The sequence below is a fragment of the Crinia signifera genome, chromosome 1, assembly GCF_055691185.1.
Source record: "Crinia signifera chromosome 1, ASM5569118v1, whole genome shotgun sequence".
Classification (NCBI taxonomy): domain Eukaryota; kingdom Metazoa; phylum Chordata; class Amphibia; order Anura; family Myobatrachidae; genus Crinia; species Crinia signifera.
The window spans coordinates 207753621-207770478 of record NC_139217.1 but is presented as its reverse complement, the minus strand read 5'-3'; the positions used below and the strand labels follow the sequence as shown (position 1 = coordinate 207770478).

Genomic DNA, 16858 nt, shown 5'->3' with positions numbered 1-16858 from the left:
GAGCACAGAGAGACACAGGGTGGTAGGGAGAGGACGGAAAGACGCCGAGTGGTAGGGAGGGGCAGGTGAGACGCAGTGCAGTAGGGAGGGGACGGACAGATGCAGGGTGGTAGGGAGGGGACGGAGAGATGCATGGCGGTAGGGAGGTTACTGAGAGACACAGGGCCATAGATAGCGGACAGAAAGACGCAGGGCGGTAGGGAGGGGATAGGAAGCTGCTAGAGAGAAACAGTTAGGTACAATGGGAATAGATAAATGAAGGGTGGTATGGAGTGGGGAGAAAGACACAGTGTGGTAGGATGGTGATTGATGCAGGGTTAAAGGGAAGGGGGTAGAGAGATGTAAAAATTATAGCCTGAGCTCCCTGTACAAACTACAGTATTGTGTTGTGCCTGACAAAAGACCCCTCATGATCATGAGGAAGCCCTGGGAGGAGAAGAGAAAAGAAAAACCAGGGAGAGAGGGGAGATCAGACTGCAACTGGCACTGTACAGCACTTTCACCTTATAGCCCTTATTCTGATTGAGTTGGACGGCTGCATGTTCGGTCGGACGATTGTGTTTGTGCATGTGCAGAGGCGTTTCTGCGCATGTGCGAACGCCTCGCACGTCCAAACACGGTGTGAATTCCGTGCAGAAAAGGATCATACAGAACCATCAGAGCAGGGGGTGGAGAGGGGCGTGAAGGACTGTTTGGGCTCATTACGATATGCATACGCCCCGCGTTTCATGGGCATTCCCTTTAAAACACTGGGCGCATGTATGGTAATCCGGCCGTGACGCATGTGTGGGGGCGGACAGCTGACATAGCCTGACCGCTCGGTTCATCATTCGATGGTCCGCGACCATCAGAGAATGGGGGAGGTTCCCACAGATGGGGGAGGTGTTCGCATGAAACATTCGCTCTTCGTCTTACCACATTCGTACGACTTGAGCAGTCCATACGGTAGGTGGGACTAAGAACACTCGGTGGCCGTCCGAAATACGCATCCGTTCGAGTCAACTAGAATAAGGGTCCATATGTGAACCAGAACTCACCCTCCGTCTTCTTGGGTTTCTGCCCCTTGTCCCGCCATCATGAGCAGAACATGTGAGAGATCTAGCTGGCTGGAGAGAAGTTCTGTACTAGGTAGGGGGCAGGGCATCCGTGGATGGGTCATCGCTGCCTCTTCCATACTGCAGTACATAGAATCTGATGGGGGACCGCATGCAGAAACTATACTGACAGAAGCATTTCACAGCAAGTAATGTGCTGGGCTTACAATCTGGCTGATACAAGCCGACTGTGAGCCCAGCATGTTACTTACTGGGAGATGGAGGAGGGAGGACAGAGCCTAAGCCACTTCATCCACAGACTCCGGAGTCCGGAAGCTACAGTAGCAGTGGTGCCAACACTGTGCGGCTGATGATCGCACATTGATTATGCTTATACAGTCTGTCAGCCAAACTCCGCCGCAGCGAAAACACTGCTAGCTTGTGTAGTCTGCTGGGGCTTCGGCTCCTACTTCCGTTGTCAGTCCAGTAAGTAAACATTCCAGATGATGATCAAAACTATAGAGGGTGCAGTGGATTCCCTAGGGCCCTCTAAGCCTCCGGGGCCCATAGCAACTGCATCCCCTGCACCCTCTATAGTTACACCACTGCATACACACACACCAACAGTACAACTTTATTACATACATTTCACCCCAATATACATTACCCTTCCTTCCCACAGAGGTCCTTTGGCAGAGCTCAATCCGCACTGACAGCAGAGTGAATAAGGCCCACCCTACTGAGAGCGGAGAATCCTGCTACCCTCCATGCTGGGGAACCTGAGTTAGGGGGCCCTGAGTTGATCCCTGATTGGCTGTAGGCATCTCCATGGAGACGCTTTTAGACAATCAGGGCTGAGCTGGGTCCTCAGCACAGAGGTCTCCGCTGTCAGTGCTGGGGACCCGGGCTCACTCTGTGCACGCTTCGGGTTGGCGTTGATAGTGGGGTGGCGTTAACAATGGGGGGGCATTTAACATAGTCATTACCCATCAGGGTGGGTAAACAAATAAAAATGGAGTCTGGGGAGGCATTTAACATGGGAATAAGCCCAAATCGGGCATGATCGTGTCGCTTTGCATGCCATTATAATGGCATGCGATGCGACGCAATATTAAAATTGTATACTCAAGCCCGGGGAAAGGCTCAAATTGGGTCCCATCGCATGCCATCGCATACCTTAATTAGTGGCATGCGATGCGATGCGATGGGCGCCGTGATAATACACAAGTACCAAAGCACATTTAAAATTATTTATTTACACATTTACATATGCTGTAAACCAAATTTTTGTTGACAATTATATATTAACATTTTATTTATATACATATGATACAAGTTATTGCAAGTATACAAGAGAATGGGTCGGTGGTACTGCAGTGGCCACACAGTGGCAATTAGAGGAATAAATGAATATTAGTTACTTCTATTCATTCATTTTGCAATATACAATACATTATTTTCTAACCTGTGATACTATATTAAATTAATATAAAAAAACAACAACCTTCATGTAGAAACATAAACAAGAAGCACAAAAGTAAATCACACAATCATGTAAAATGTTTACAAAGTGGACAAGCTAACAAACATGGTCAAACTTATGACTGTGGTAGGTCAAAGAGACTAACCTGTTTTGTTATGGTGAATGCACAAAATTCTATTAGAAATGAATGTGGACGGGCTCAGCTAAGTTACTTCAGCTGAAACAGATCAAAGTATGATAATCACACAATTGAACTACTTATGGGGCCTAAACACAGGGCAAAGTCAGCCTCTGTTGTAACTAGATCGCTTAGAAAATGCCCCTAAATCGCTCCCTGTGTGTAGGGGCTACAGCGATGCGAGGCCCTGCACATTGCTATTGCCCGGCGATTAATATCCAGCATAAGTGGCGTTTAATACCCAGCATGCTCGATAAATCTAGTAATTTTGCTGGGCACTGGCCAGTGTTCTCGCCGGAGAACACTGACCCTGACATCACTCAGCACACAGTGCTGACACATCGCTGTGAGCTGAGCGATCTTGCTGAGCGTTCTGAGCAATTTAGCATTGCCCTGAACCTCAGCACACCTCCCCCTGTGTAGACCCCTTTACAGTACTCATTATAGATCTAGTGCTTCTATACATATGTTCATTCAATTGAACAGGCAGAACACGTACAGACATTTCTGCATTTTTCTAGGGCTTTCAATGCTTCTGTGCTTCATTGATTTCCAAGTAACAATCTGTTTATCTTCAGTGGCATCCACAAGTACCAGCAACCATATCATCGTACTGCTTCAAAACAACATTTTCATCATCATCAAAATAAAGCAAGTTTATAGAGAACAGTTTGTCAGGGACACAGCATGGACTGTAAACACCTTGTGTGAGCTTGAGAGCATTAATTATAGACTGCACCGTGGCATGGTTGGTGGGTCTCATGTTTTGTCCCAGAGGAAAAGGACATGACCCTTTACAGTGATAAGCATTATATCCTCTTGGAGAGATGATCCATCCAGACCAGCCAATCTCCTCGAAGTCTACATAAAGAGGATGTCTCTGGCAGGGTAGATGTCCATCCTCCTGCAGTGCTCTTGCAATCCTGGTCCTATTTGCATTAGGCTCATTGGGTATTGGCAACTGAAGGCCACCTAGATATAAATCCATAGAAAAACACTATTAGCAAATTAATTAGGAACATTTGTGTATTATAAGTAATAATGCAATAATAAATAATAATACAAATAATAATAATTTATTTCCCACAGAATTCGTGGGCCAACTTATGATGTATTATTATTATTGAAATCGGGGTACATTATAATTATATCTTAAACTTATTTGACATGTTTTAGTAAGTCTAATATACTAATTTACTGTTATCCATTGGCCAAAAACATGACTCGTAGGTACATTGGTGCCCTGGTTAGCATATTCTTATGCAGGAAGGTATTACAAAGATTAGAAGGCATTGTTGGCTAAATAAAGGATTACTTTTGTGTGTGCACTCTTACCTGGCTGGTTTCCCAGTGACACAACCCCCCTTCTACCATCATCAGTGAAGAGAACAAGCATGGGTTGTTTGCTTTCATGATGGTCTTTTCCAGATGCAAATCGGATTATATTGGTGTCAGCTTGCCCTCCTGCTAGATTTCTCACTGTTACAAGAATGCCCTGGTTGTGGCTTTCGTCATTCCAAGCACGGACCTGTCAGAGATACCAACATGTTAATTTCACTATAACATTTACATCCCCAACCAAAGTATGGACATCATTCTAATAGAAGTAAATCTGTTAAATGACTACAGTTAAGAAAATTATATTGTGTAACAATAGATTGGTAACATATATTACGTTTAAGGGGTTTATTTACTAAGATGGTAGTTTTATTTCAGATAGGATGTTGCAATGGGCAACCAATCAGATTCCATCTTTTATCTTCTAGAAGTTGCTAAATAAATAAGTAGATTCTTATTGGTTGCCCATAGCAACATCCCATCTGAAGTAGAACTCCCATCTTAGTAAATGAACCCCTTAACACAGGCAAAGAAGCCAATCAGAAAGGGGCCAAACTTAAAATGACCCAATTAATAAAAACAGATTTATTTATTTATTAGCAGTTTCTTATATAGCACATACATATTCCGCAGCGCTTTACAGAGAATATTTGAACATTCACATCAGCCACTAACCCAGTGGAGCTTACAATCTATATTCCCTACCACATATACACGTACACAGACATTCTAGGGTTAATTTTTGTTGGGAGCCAATCAGCCTACCAGTATATTTTTGGATTGTGGGAGGAAACCGGAGTACCCGGAGGAAACCCACGCAAGTACGGGGAGAATATACAAACTCCACACAGGGCCATGGTGAGAATCGAACCAATGACCTCAGTGCTGTGAGGCAGTAATGCTAACCATTACACCAGCCATAGATTTTACTAAAATAAACTACATACAAATCAAAGAGAATGAACAAACAATTGTGACTCACCGCTTGAGTAATAGAGAACACTTCCCACCCTGAAGAATGGATTGGAACAAGTTTTGAAGACATCAACTTTCTTCCTTGAGGTGACTGCATTTTATTTTTATCCATAACTAGGTACACACTTATCTGTGACACAAAGAATACAATTCATTAAAAAAGTAATTAAACTGCAAACAAACACATTATTAGCATGTGTACATAAAGTCATTTATTGAAGCCACATTTTACAGCTTCAGTCCAGTGTATAGTACTACAATACATTAAGGTCACACATTATGTGCTCTTATTAACCCTTTGAGTGCCAAGCGAATTTGTCAAAATAGGTGTGAAAAATTGCCAAGCAAACATTTGTATTCATCATAATGACCTGTAATATTTACCTTATATAGGAATTATATCATAGTTATGTAATGTGTAAAATAGTAAGTAGTTAATAAATAATTTAAACAAATACTAAAACTGCATTGACTGTGCCTCACCTGGCAGTAGTGATGTCTTGTGAAGTAAGCATGCTCTGTGGGTCTGGGCTTCAGTTTGAAAAGGTGAAGCTCAGCTGTTAGGATTTTCTCGCTCTTAGTCACAGTTGATAGGTTGAACAGAAAATACATCTGGTCACTGTGAACTGAGGAGGCATTTGGTGATTAGAAAATAAAATATATATTTATATATTACATTGCTAGCAAAAGTACTTTTCTGGAGGCCGTCCCTGTTGTATATAGAATTTAAGATAGACCTGATTTATTTTTGACATTCCTTGTTTTATGCAAATAATGAACATATAATTAAAAAAGGAAGTCACATTATAATGACTTTTGTAAATGATAAATAAGATAACAGAACAATAAATTAAAAATTTGAACCATAACAGTCCTTACCTTTGTCAAAGAAACTTCTAACTGTGTTCCCCTCCAAAAGATCTGGGTCCTTGGTGACACCATCAGCATCAGCTACAGTGTTATATAGGTCAATCATGTATTGGGGTGGCTGTTTGGCATGGTGCAGAGAATGTGGTGGGTCATCAATGCCAAAAACTTCTAAGAGCCTTTTGAGGGCCTTGGATCTTACTTGTTCCGGGTTTTCCGTGGGCACAGCAATGTCCTCTTTGTTTTCAGTAGGCCTTGGAGTGCATCCTTGAAAAAATATAATAATGCATAGAAAACCCAACATTTTGATGTGGAACATTTCTCCAGCTTGAAACTCTCTCAGATCCCTTGTGGCTGAATGGTCCACTGTGTGCCTGGTTCCACAATTTATAACAATGCTACTAGACAGCTGCACCTTAAGCTCTAAAACAAGATAGAATTAAGTCAAGTATGCAAAACAGCAATCAGTATATGTAAAGAAAGCTAATTGCAGTGCTAACAAGGTGTGAAACAAGACTAGCAATGCTATGTTAGCAATTATCCTACAGTACACAATTTATGTGAAACTGGAAGCTGTTGTCCTGTGTACATACCCTATTTTAAAGGAAAACCTCTAGTCTTGAATTGGAAGAACAAGCAAAGATTTAAACACCTGGAGAGGATTGGTTTGTTTATCATTTTTTCTGGACTAAATGTGAAATGATTCCATTGTAACAGGCTGAATGAAGAAAGTTTGCTCACAGCAGGGGACTAACTTCCTTCTAATGAATTTATTAATGGGGACAAACAGAAGAACATTGACTTGCATGAATTAAACCCTGTTAAGCAAATAAGTGGTACACCTAAGGTGGCCTGAGTCTTGCGTAAAGGAGATATCCTCAAATTAGCTTCAGTACTATGTCATTTAAAATACATACCAAAATCTGCTAATTTTAGTTGCAATCATTAATTAGAAAGGTGCGAAAAGACAAAGGTGTGAGTATTTCCAATTGGAAATAAGAGGCTTCTATTGCAAACCATGTCCTATTTACATTAATAGATGTGATATTTTACACCTAACACATAGCTACAGGCTACAAATCTTATGGATCTGTAATGATGAGTGTCTTAAAGAACATTTTAGATGACTGCAGTAAGTAGGCAGTGACTACTAATAGTGATGTGAGTTTAAGGTATGAATGCATTTTTTATTTTCATGAGATTTTAGAGGAATTTAAATGAAGAAAAAATACCAGGTGGGTTTGTTTTTCATAGTATATGTTACTGGATACGTTTAAATTTTTTTTTTTTTCTGTCTATAGTTACTTGTATATAAGTATTTGTGTATTGGGAAAGTGGAGCTTTTCATTGATATTCAAGATGACTTGGGCAGAGTATTACAACAGATTTGGTGTCACTCAGAAAAACATGGCTACAACTGCTAGTTCCTGTCTGATATGCTCATTTTCCCCATCTACATTCTTTACAGTTAATATGTGTATTTCGCTTTATCTTTAACTACCAGAGAAAACATGATTTAAATGAACTCTTGAAATGCAAATATTAATCATTTATTTTATACATTTGGATCGATTGGATCAGATACACAAATGGGCGATTTTAATCACATCCTATTTCTGCCTCTGGTTGATCTTACAAGCGGAACTCCCACTTTGTAGATTGTAATGGTTTCTCTTTCTTATGCATCTGATCTCACCTCTAGGCTAGATGTATGTCCACCTTTTACATGTTGTGGATGATAATATGAGGACAATTTGAAAGCTTTTTTTAAATTCATATTTGCCATGGTATGTTTTTCTTTTGTAGATGATTTAATGTAGCAGGGTTATATCACATATGAAGTTCCGGTTCTGGTTCCATTTAAATTAATTTATGTGTTCCATATGGTCATTTATATGTGATAGTTGCATGTTTTATTTGATTGTTTGTTTTGTAGTATCTGACTGATTGATTGTGAAGCAGATATATTGTAAATTACTTTTCTCACATATTATTATTATTATACATAGTATAAATGTAATATAGATTAATATATATATATATTTTTTTAAAAGGAGCTATTTGCAGGTTTTTCTTTGTAGCTTAGCACATGTGTATTAAACTTATTAACTGAGGGGGATGCAATGCTGATATTTGAAGATTTGTCTCTGCACACATACCAACTTATACCCCTTTCACACCAGAAAATGCAGGGACCCACCCAGGAATACGGCCCAGGGATCATGCCGGGGCATTCTCGGGTTGGCCCCTTTCACACCAGAAAAAGTCCCTGCATTTTCTTGTGTGGAAAAGAGGTGGGAAGGAGGCGGGCAGGCGACGGCGGGATGGCAGCGGAGGTGGGCAGGAGGTGGGGTATCGACGGAGAGTACTCACCCCGGGTTGCTGGTCCTTGGTGCATGCCGAGGATCCACACAGACAGTGGGCACAGATGACAGGTCAGATGGCAGGTGCAGATGACGCAGCTCTCCAGCTGCAGTGAGGGTGCCGGAGAGCTGCGTCATCTTCATCCGCCGCCTGTCTGGTCATCTGCGCCCGCTGCCTGTGTGGCACCCCGGCCACCCCGGCCACCTGGGTGAGTACTTTCACACCGGCCAGGACCCCGGGTTAAACTGGGGATTTTGACTCGGGAACCTTACAATCCAGCGTTGGTGTGAAAGGGGTATTAGATTACCTATGGCATTCACAATCAGGACATGGGCCCTTATTCTGATCGGTGCGGATATTCCCGCTTGCGTACGGCCCGCCGATGTTTATCGTCTGCGCATGTGCAGAGGTCACTCTGCGCATGTGCAGGCGATTTCGCCGCATGGATTCTTTATACGCCGCACAGGGGGCGTAGAGGGGCATGAGGGGCTACTTATCCTCATTACCCTATGCATACGCCCCGCGTTTCATGGGCGTTCCCATGCAAACGCGGGGCGTATGCATGGTAATGAGGCCGTGACGCGTGGGTACGGGGCGGGCATCTGACATCGCCGGATGTCAGCTGCCCGCCCCCATACAAGATTTCACACGGACAAGTGTCCGTGTGGTCTTGTGTTGCGGGACCTGGTGGAGCGTGCGGCCCTGCATTCGATGTTCGGCGACCATCGAATGCAGGGGCTGCTCCCACCATGGAGGAGGCGTATCCCCGTCCAATTTCATGCGGATCGCCACATATCCGCGTACGGACGGCAGGTGGCGATCCGTATGGAAGGCGGGGATTCGCCAAGACGGACATCACCGCATATTTCTGATCGGGCCGCACCGATCAGAATAAGGGCCATGGACACAGAGAGGTACATTTATTAAGATTGAATGGGTATGAATGCTGGATAAGTCATATTCTGCTGTTTACGAATGGCTACGCCATCAACAGAACATGGCCGTTCACGGCCATAATGTTCTAACTGATTGGCAGATTTGCTATCATTTGTACTGCTGAATTAGTATATGAATTCACCCGTAAATATGAATGATAAGTAGACCATGTTTTTGGGGCGAGTTTTGCAGCCTGCACAGATCAGTCATATCCGTGTAGGCTTCTCTGTGTAAACAAAATAAAAAAAAACGCAAAATAAATAAATAAAATGGCTTGGGGTCCCCCCGCCTGGCTATAACCATCCTTGGCTCATTGAACTGGTCCTGGTTTTAGAAATTCAGGGGGACAAAAATGTGGGGCTCATGGGCCGGTACCCAAAATATGGGTGACAAAATTAATAGGGGTCCCCAATATTTTTACAACCAGCACTAGGCAGAAACAGCCAGCAGGCTAATGCCACAGGGACCCTGGGGGAATGGGAACCCTGTGGCAAGTGCACAGGGGGAAGTGCAAGCCTCCCCCCGGCCCAGGCAAACCCTTCGCCCGATGCCCCCCCCGGGGGGGGGGCGCGATACTGAGGGGGACACCCGCCCCCCGGGGGGGGGTGTGTGTGTGTTTGCAGGCGATACTGCAGCGGGCGCCCGCACTCCGTGGTGTGTGTGCTGCCACAGCCCCAGAGTCCAGGGGGGGGGGGGAAGCAGCATTGGATGGGGGGGGGGGGGATGGAGAGGGAAGCCCTCTGTCTTTCCTGCTCCACGCTCCCAGCTCTGCCCAGTGGTGGCTCCGGCCCTGGGTTACCCCCGCAGGGGCTGAACAGTCAAGAGTTAATGCTTTGGCAGGGGAAACTTGAAATACAAAAAATACAAATATGGAGAATACAGCATCTTCGTAAATTTGCTGTATTCTCCATTCGTATTTTGTGGGTCATATACTTCCGATCCCGTTCGGTACCTGTTCCTACGGCAAACTTAGTAAATTTCCCCCAGAGTTATTGACAGACAGGAGCATTTCAGGGAGGTAGCATGGGTGTTGAGTTCTAAACAGGAATGTCAAAACCATTTTGGAGGCATATCTCACTTTGTAACTTCATCCAGTTCTGATGGACATTGAGAGCAACAATAGTGTTTCTCCGGGTGATGGAAGCTATCATGGCGCCGGAGTCATGCTGGCGCCGCCAGCTCACCCGCTCCCCTGCAATCCATCTTCCCTTCTAGCTCCCGGCTCCCCGCTGTGTAGACGTGGTGCTATTTAAAATTCATGTCTCCCGCTAGCCAATAGGCACTTGCGGTCCAGCAGCAAATCAACTGGTGGCTGCTGGACCGCGAGTGCCTATTGACCAGCATGGTCCAGCGGGAGATGTGAATTTTAAATAGCAGCACACAGTGCACGCCTCCCAGGTACAGCGTGGAGCCAGGAGCGGGCGGGGGTGCCGACCGCACACTTCCCCTGACAACTGGGGGGGGCTCCACACTACTCCCTCCCTGTTCCACACTACTCCCTCCCTGTTCCACACTACTCACTCCACACTACTTCTACCCCCCCTGTTCCACACTACTCCCTCCCACCCTCTGTCCCTGCTCTGCACTATCACTCCCACCCTCCCTGATCTGCACTATTACTCCCACCTTCCCTCCCTGCTAGCAATTTCAGTCCCCCTTGGCAACAATATTAGTCCCCCTTGGCAACAAGCAACAAGTCCATCTTGGCAACAATATTAGTCCCCCTTGGCAACAAGCAACAAGTCCATCTTGGTAACAATATTAGTCCCCCTTTGGCAACAAGCAATATTAATCCCCCTAGGCAACGAGCAATTTTAGTCCCCCTTGGCAACGAGCAACTTTAGCCCCCTTGGCAACAAGCAACTTTAGCCCCCTTGGCAACGAGCAATTTTAGTCCCCCTAGGCAATGAGCAATTTTAGTCCTCCTTGGCAACGAGCAATTTTAGTCCCCCTTGGCAATGAGCAATTTTAGTCCCCCTTGGCAACGAGCATGAAGCTCCTTGGCATTGAGCATGAAGCCCCTAGCATCGAGTATGAAGTTCCTAGCAATGAGCATGTAGGTAAGTGGCACTTATGTCAGATGTGTAATAGGCATTATGGTTTGTTATATAGTATGTAATGGGCATCATGTGTGACCCTATGTGTAATTGGCATCACAGCATGTGGCTTTATGTGCAATGGGCATTATGGTGTGTGATGTAATGTTAGGCCGTGTTCCCTTTTCATCACGCAAGAGCCCCGCCTACTACAAATGGGGGGGGGGGGGGTGCGAAACATGCCCTTGCTCTGGGCACCGTGGTACCTAGCTACCCTGCTGTGCACAGGAGGGGGGACCTCACGCCATTTTTTTTTTCCATTTTTTTAACACAAAATCGCACACTTTATCAAATTCGCACATTTTCATGATTAAAAATCGCACATTATCGCACCATATCGCACTTTTTTGCAGCGAATTCACATCTCATTAAATTTGCGAATTCATAGTAAAAATGCGATTTCTAAAAAAATGCGATTTAGTGCGATTTTGAGCAAAATCGCATATTTGAAAAAAATCGCACTTCACTAAATTTTGCCCAGTATGTTAGCTACAATTCAGAGAACAGATTTGTATTGCATTTGTATGTACTAGGAGGATTTAATGATGACATATTGATTCTTTTGCATACTTAAATTGAAACCTTTTAGCTGTCTAATTTCTGTGTCAGCTAGGTGCCAGCTTGGGGTACATATATTGCATACCTCCTAAGTTTCATGCAGCAGCTGGAGGAGGGAGGCTCACACGCATGCAGGACATTTTTGGGGGTGTGGTCTAGTAAAGGAGGCATGGTCTATACTTGTGGCTCTCCTGCAAGGCCACAGCATCTATTCACAGGCAACAGTGGACACTGCCGGCCCCTGATGGAACACGGGAACGTCCCCAAAAACTAGTATATTCCCGCCGCAAGCGGGATAGTTGGGAAGTATGATATTGTAATACACACAGTGCTCGAAGTGGGCCGGTATACGCCGGTATGGCATAGCGGCACTTTCTTTGAGCACTGATTTTTCTTTGCGCCTGTCATAGTGTGACAGGTGCAGGCAGCGTGTAGCCCTGGCAGCAGCTGTAGTTATGCGACCGCTTCATGCCCTCTCTCCTCAGCTAGCGCTGGTCCCCATCTCCTTCTCCTCTGCACCCTGCACACCAGCCGGACTTAGCGCAGGCTGCAGCTTGCTCTTTGGCAAAATCAGCCCATTGCAGGCAGCTGTGATGGCTGTGACTGGAGACAGCAGCGTCACGGATCGGTAACAGACATCCGATCCGTGGCTGTTGGAGGGGGACCCTGGCTGCACTTTTGTGAGCGGGGATTTTGAGGAGTCACAATCCCCGCTCACACACCGGGACGTTAAAAAAGCTGCTGGGCCTGGCTATTAGTCAGTAGGCTGCTGCTCAAGTGCTCCCCATCCTTATTGTGCACCTGTATAGCAGTCCCCAAACCCCCACCCCATAGTGTGCTCCCCTATAGGCAGCCTCAAATCCCCCACACTATAGTGTGCTCCCCTATAGCCAGCCCCAAACCCCCCTCCCCATAGTGTACACCCCTATAGTCAGTCACAAACCCCTCTCCGTGTACTGTGCTCACCTGTGGCCCATAGTGTGCACACATTTAGCCAGCCCCATTCCCCCCCTCTCACCCCATAGTGTGTTCTGCTATAGCAGCCACAAACCCCCGCCCCATAGTGTGCTCCCCTGTAGGCAGCCATAAGCCACCCTCTGCAGTATGCATCTCTGTAATCAACACAAACTTCCCCCCAACCACAGTGTGTGTAGTATGTATGTATGTATGTATGTATGTATGTATGCATGTATGTATGTATGAGAGCGACAGAGCATTGTGTCCCTCCTGGAGAAGGTCATGTTGGGAGGTATGAGTGTGTGTAGTATGTATGAATGAGGGCGACAGTGTGTGTAGGATGTATGAATGAGGGCGACTGTGTGTGTATGTATAAATGATGGCGGCAGTGTGTGTAGTATGTATGCATGACAGCGGCAGTGGGTGTAGTATGTATGTATGTATGTATGAATGAGGGCAACAGTGTGTGTAGGATGTATGAATGAGGGTGGCAGTGTGTAGTATGTATGTATGATGGCGTCAGTGTGTGTAGTTTGTATAAATGACGGCGGCAGTGTGTGTGTGTGTAGTATGTATGAATGAGGGTGACAGTGTGTGTAGAATGTATGAATGAGGGCGGCAGTGTGTGGAGTATGTATAAATGATGGCAGCAGTGTGTGTAGTATGTATGAATGAGAGCAGCAGTGGGTGTAGTATGTATGAATGTAGATGATGCTGGTACCTGGTAGAAGATGCTGCTATCTGGGTCCTGGGGGAGAGGGAATGTAAAATGAAGGTAGATTCTACCTCCATTTTACATTTTAATTTGATTTAACTTGATTGCTCTGCATCAGATGAAACATTCCAAAGTGCACTAGTGGAGACCACTTGAAAAGAGACCCCCTCCCACCTCCTAAAATTTTGCATCATTCAGTGAGGAGCCCTAGAAGACAGTAGAAAAAAAGAGAAGAAAGACAGAAGCAGAAGAAAAGAGAAGAAAGACAGAGGGCCTTATTCTGGTCGGTGCGGCCGGATCCGATTATGCGGCCAGGACCTTGCATGCGAAACCCCGCCTTCCATACGGATCGCCAACTCCGTCCGTACGCGGTAAGAAGCTGGCCGAACGGACCGCACGTGTATTTTACACGGAATACGCCTCCTCCATCTAAGGGAACCTCCCCCATCATTCGATGGTCGCAGACCATCGAATGCAGGACCGAGTGCTCCACCAGCTCCCGCAACCTCAGATCACACGGACATTTTTCCGTGCAAAAGCAGGGATCTGGGCGGGCAGCTGACATCCGGCAATGTCATATGTCCTCCCCCTACACGTGCGTCACGGGAGCATTACCATACGTACGCCCAGCGTTTGCATGGGAACGCCCATGAAATGCGGGGCGTATGCATATGGTAATGAGCACAAATAGCCCTTCACGCCCCTCTCCACCCCCTGTTCGGAGTGTTCACATTTCATGCGGGATTTGGCCGTACGCCCCGCTCGCACATGCGCAGAGACTCCTCTGCACATGCGCAGACACAAAACATCGGCGGCCCGAACGCACGCGGATATATCCGCACCGACCAGAATAAGGGCCAGAAGGAGAAGAAAGAAGACCAAGAACATGGTAAGTAAAAGAAAGATCATTATCTTGGCAGACAGTGGCTGTTTTAGGGGGAGGGCAGTGCACCAACACATGCCCGCTGTCATTAAACACTAGTGAAAAACATAATAATGTGTATGGGTGGAGGCAGAAGCAGCCTGATCTGTGTCCCACACAGGGACGTAACTATCGGTGTGCCAGTTGTGCCTTGCCCACAGTGCATTTGCACTGTGAGCACACCATCTGGCAGCACCGCTTACCCACCACTGGCTGCTAGCAGCTGAACTACTGATGTTGTGCTGAGAAACAGGGATAGGAGGAGAGCGCAGCGCAGAACGCACTCATGCTCCCCTCTCAGCTGACATTTCAATTATGGCATCGGAGCGAACAGTCAGGCAGTCAATTGCTAACTACAGCTGCCAGTCCACAAGCTCTGAGGGCGGGAGCACATTTGAAATGTCCGCCAAGAGGGGAGCAGGTGCATGCTTTGTGCTGTGCTCTTCCATCTTCATCAGCAGCATCAGCTCCCCACAGCAGCAGTGGAGATAATGGAAGTGGCACTTTTGGGGGCATTATTTGTAAATGGAATTGTGTAAGGGGCACTATTTTGGGCATTGTGTGAAGCACACTACTGGATGCATCATAAATATATATGCAGGAGTACTGGGGCATAACGGTGTGTGACATTTGTATAACGGGCATCCTGGTGTGTGGCATATGTATAAAGGCCTTCACGGTGTGTGGCATATGTATAATGGGCATCACAGTGTATGGCATATGTATAATGGGCATCACGGTGTGTGACCCATGTATAATGGACTCATTATACATAGGCCACACACCGTGATGCCCATTATACATTTGCCACACACAGTGATGCTCAATATACATATATGGCTCTCTCTGTGTCCCCGCTGTCACTCTCTGTCTGCTTTCACTCTCTCTGTCCTTGCGGTCCCTGAGGTTTGGCTCATACCGTGTGGCACAATGTGTTAAGGGCACTAGTATTAGATAATATAAGGGGTCCTACTAGTGTGGTGTATAAGGGATATGTGGTGTGGTACGCTACACTTAAAGACACGCCCCCTTTTCAGTGACCACACCCCTTTTCAGTGGCCACACCCCCTTTCCCGGAGCGAGCGCGGCTTCAGCGCGCGCCTATATAAGTCCTCTATTTTCCCATACCCCCACTTTAAAATTTCCACTTCGAGCACTGAATACACATATAAAAATGATGGGTGCAAAAAGAGCACAATAATGTTTTTAGGGCAGGCATGTTCAAACTATGGCCCCCCAGCTGTTGTGAAACTACAAGTCACATCATGCCTTGCCACAGTTTTGCTATTAGGGAATGCTAAAACGGTACTCTTTACTTAGAAGGGCGCCCATCTCGGCCATCTCGGGCATTGAATGCACTAAAAAATCAGGTGCGATGCGACAGACGAGATGCCCGAGATTTCCCATAGGGAACAATGTTAAATGTCTCAATTGACCCGATTTTCCTGTTCAATGCCTCAATTGACCCAATTTTTCCATAGGAAACAATGTTAAATGGGCCACAGAGGCCAAATAGGCACCCTGAAGTGAATAATGGCCACCCGAATTGTTAACGCCACCCCACGATCAACGTCAACCCGAAGCGTGGCGAGCCCGCGAGGGGCGGCGGTACGCGTCCTACGACCTTTTCATACCCCCACTATCCACGTCGGCGTGGAGTTGAGAATAGAAAGTGTGGCGAGCGCAGCGAGCCACCGAGCCCGAAGCGTGGCGAGCGCAGCGAGCCCCGCGAGGGGACGCGGACACCTTCACAGGTATCCGCGTCCCCTCGCGGGCTTCACAGCTGTCCGCGTACCCTCGCGGGGCTCGCTGCGCTCGCCACGCTTCGGGCTCGGTGGCTCGCTGCGCTCGCCACACTTTCTATTCTCAACTCCACGCCAACGTGGATAGTGGGGGTATGAAAAGGTCGTAGGACGCGTACCGCCGCCCCTCGCGGGCTCGCTGCGCTCGCCACGCATCAGGTTGACGTTGATCGTGGGGTGGCGTTAACAATTCGGGTGGCCATTATACACTTCAGGGTGCCTATTTGGCCTCTGTGGCCCATTTAACATTGTTTCCTATGGAAAAATCGGGTCAATTGAGGCATTGAACAGGAAAATTGGGTCAATTGAGACATTTAACATTGTTCCCTATGGGAAATCTCGGGCATCTCGTCGGTTGATCGCACCCGATTTTTTAGTGCATTCAATGCCCGAGATGCCCGAGATTTTTTACTAACGATGCCCACGATCAAAATCGTGGGCGCCCTTCTAAGTAAAGAGTACCGCTAAAACTATGGCAAGGCATGCTGGGATGTGTAGTTTCACAACTGCTGGAGGGCCACAGTTTCTAGGGCATATGATCATGATTGTCTGTAGAATTATAAATCCTAAATACATGTGAGTGGTATTTAAGAAGCACCCTTCTCAGCTTGAGGACAATTTGATATTCTGGTA

General features: G+C 46.3%; 1 protein-coding gene across 2 annotated transcripts; it reads right to left on the bottom strand.

Annotated features, from left to right (window-relative positions):
* Positions 1–3150: 3150 nt before the first annotated feature.
* Positions 3151–13754, bottom strand: LOC146068149 (bone morphogenetic protein 2-like). 2 transcript variants are annotated; one of them, XM_083179217.1, is made up of 6 exons: positions 13508–13754; positions 5888–6142; positions 5492–5634; positions 5016–5138; positions 4031–4223; positions 3151–3667 (listed from the first exon to the last, which is right to left on the bottom strand). In XM_083179217.1, exons 2-6 carry the CDS (start codon positions 5982–5984, stop codon positions 3270–3272), a joined length of 954 nt encoding a protein of 317 aa, XP_083035343.1. In that variant the 5' UTR covers positions 5985–6142; positions 13508–13754; the 3' UTR covers positions 3151–3269. The 2 variants fall into 2 exon arrangements, with proteins under 2 accessions (XP_083035343.1, XP_083035342.1); XM_083179216.1 differs by lacking the exon at positions 13508–13754 and having other exon boundaries at positions 5888–8302.
* Between the last annotated feature and the right edge of the window lie 3104 nt (positions 13755–16858).

What these genes read in the sequence shown, in the direction of transcription:
- LOC146068149 (XM_083179216.1), bottom strand. Translation starts at nt 6,194, where the DNA reads ATGTTCCACATCAAAATGTTGGGTTTTCTATGCATTATTATATTTTTT. An exon ending in TAGAAGTTTCTTTGACAAAG is followed by an intron (nt 5,635 to 5,887) that starts GTAAGGACTGTT and finishes ATGCCTCCTCAG; the next exon opens with TTCACAGTGACCAGATGTAT. An exon ending in CAAGACATCACTACTGCCAG is followed by an intron (nt 5,139 to 5,491) that starts GTGAGGCACAGT and finishes TTTGTGTCACAG; the next exon opens with ATAAGTGTGTACCTAGTTAT.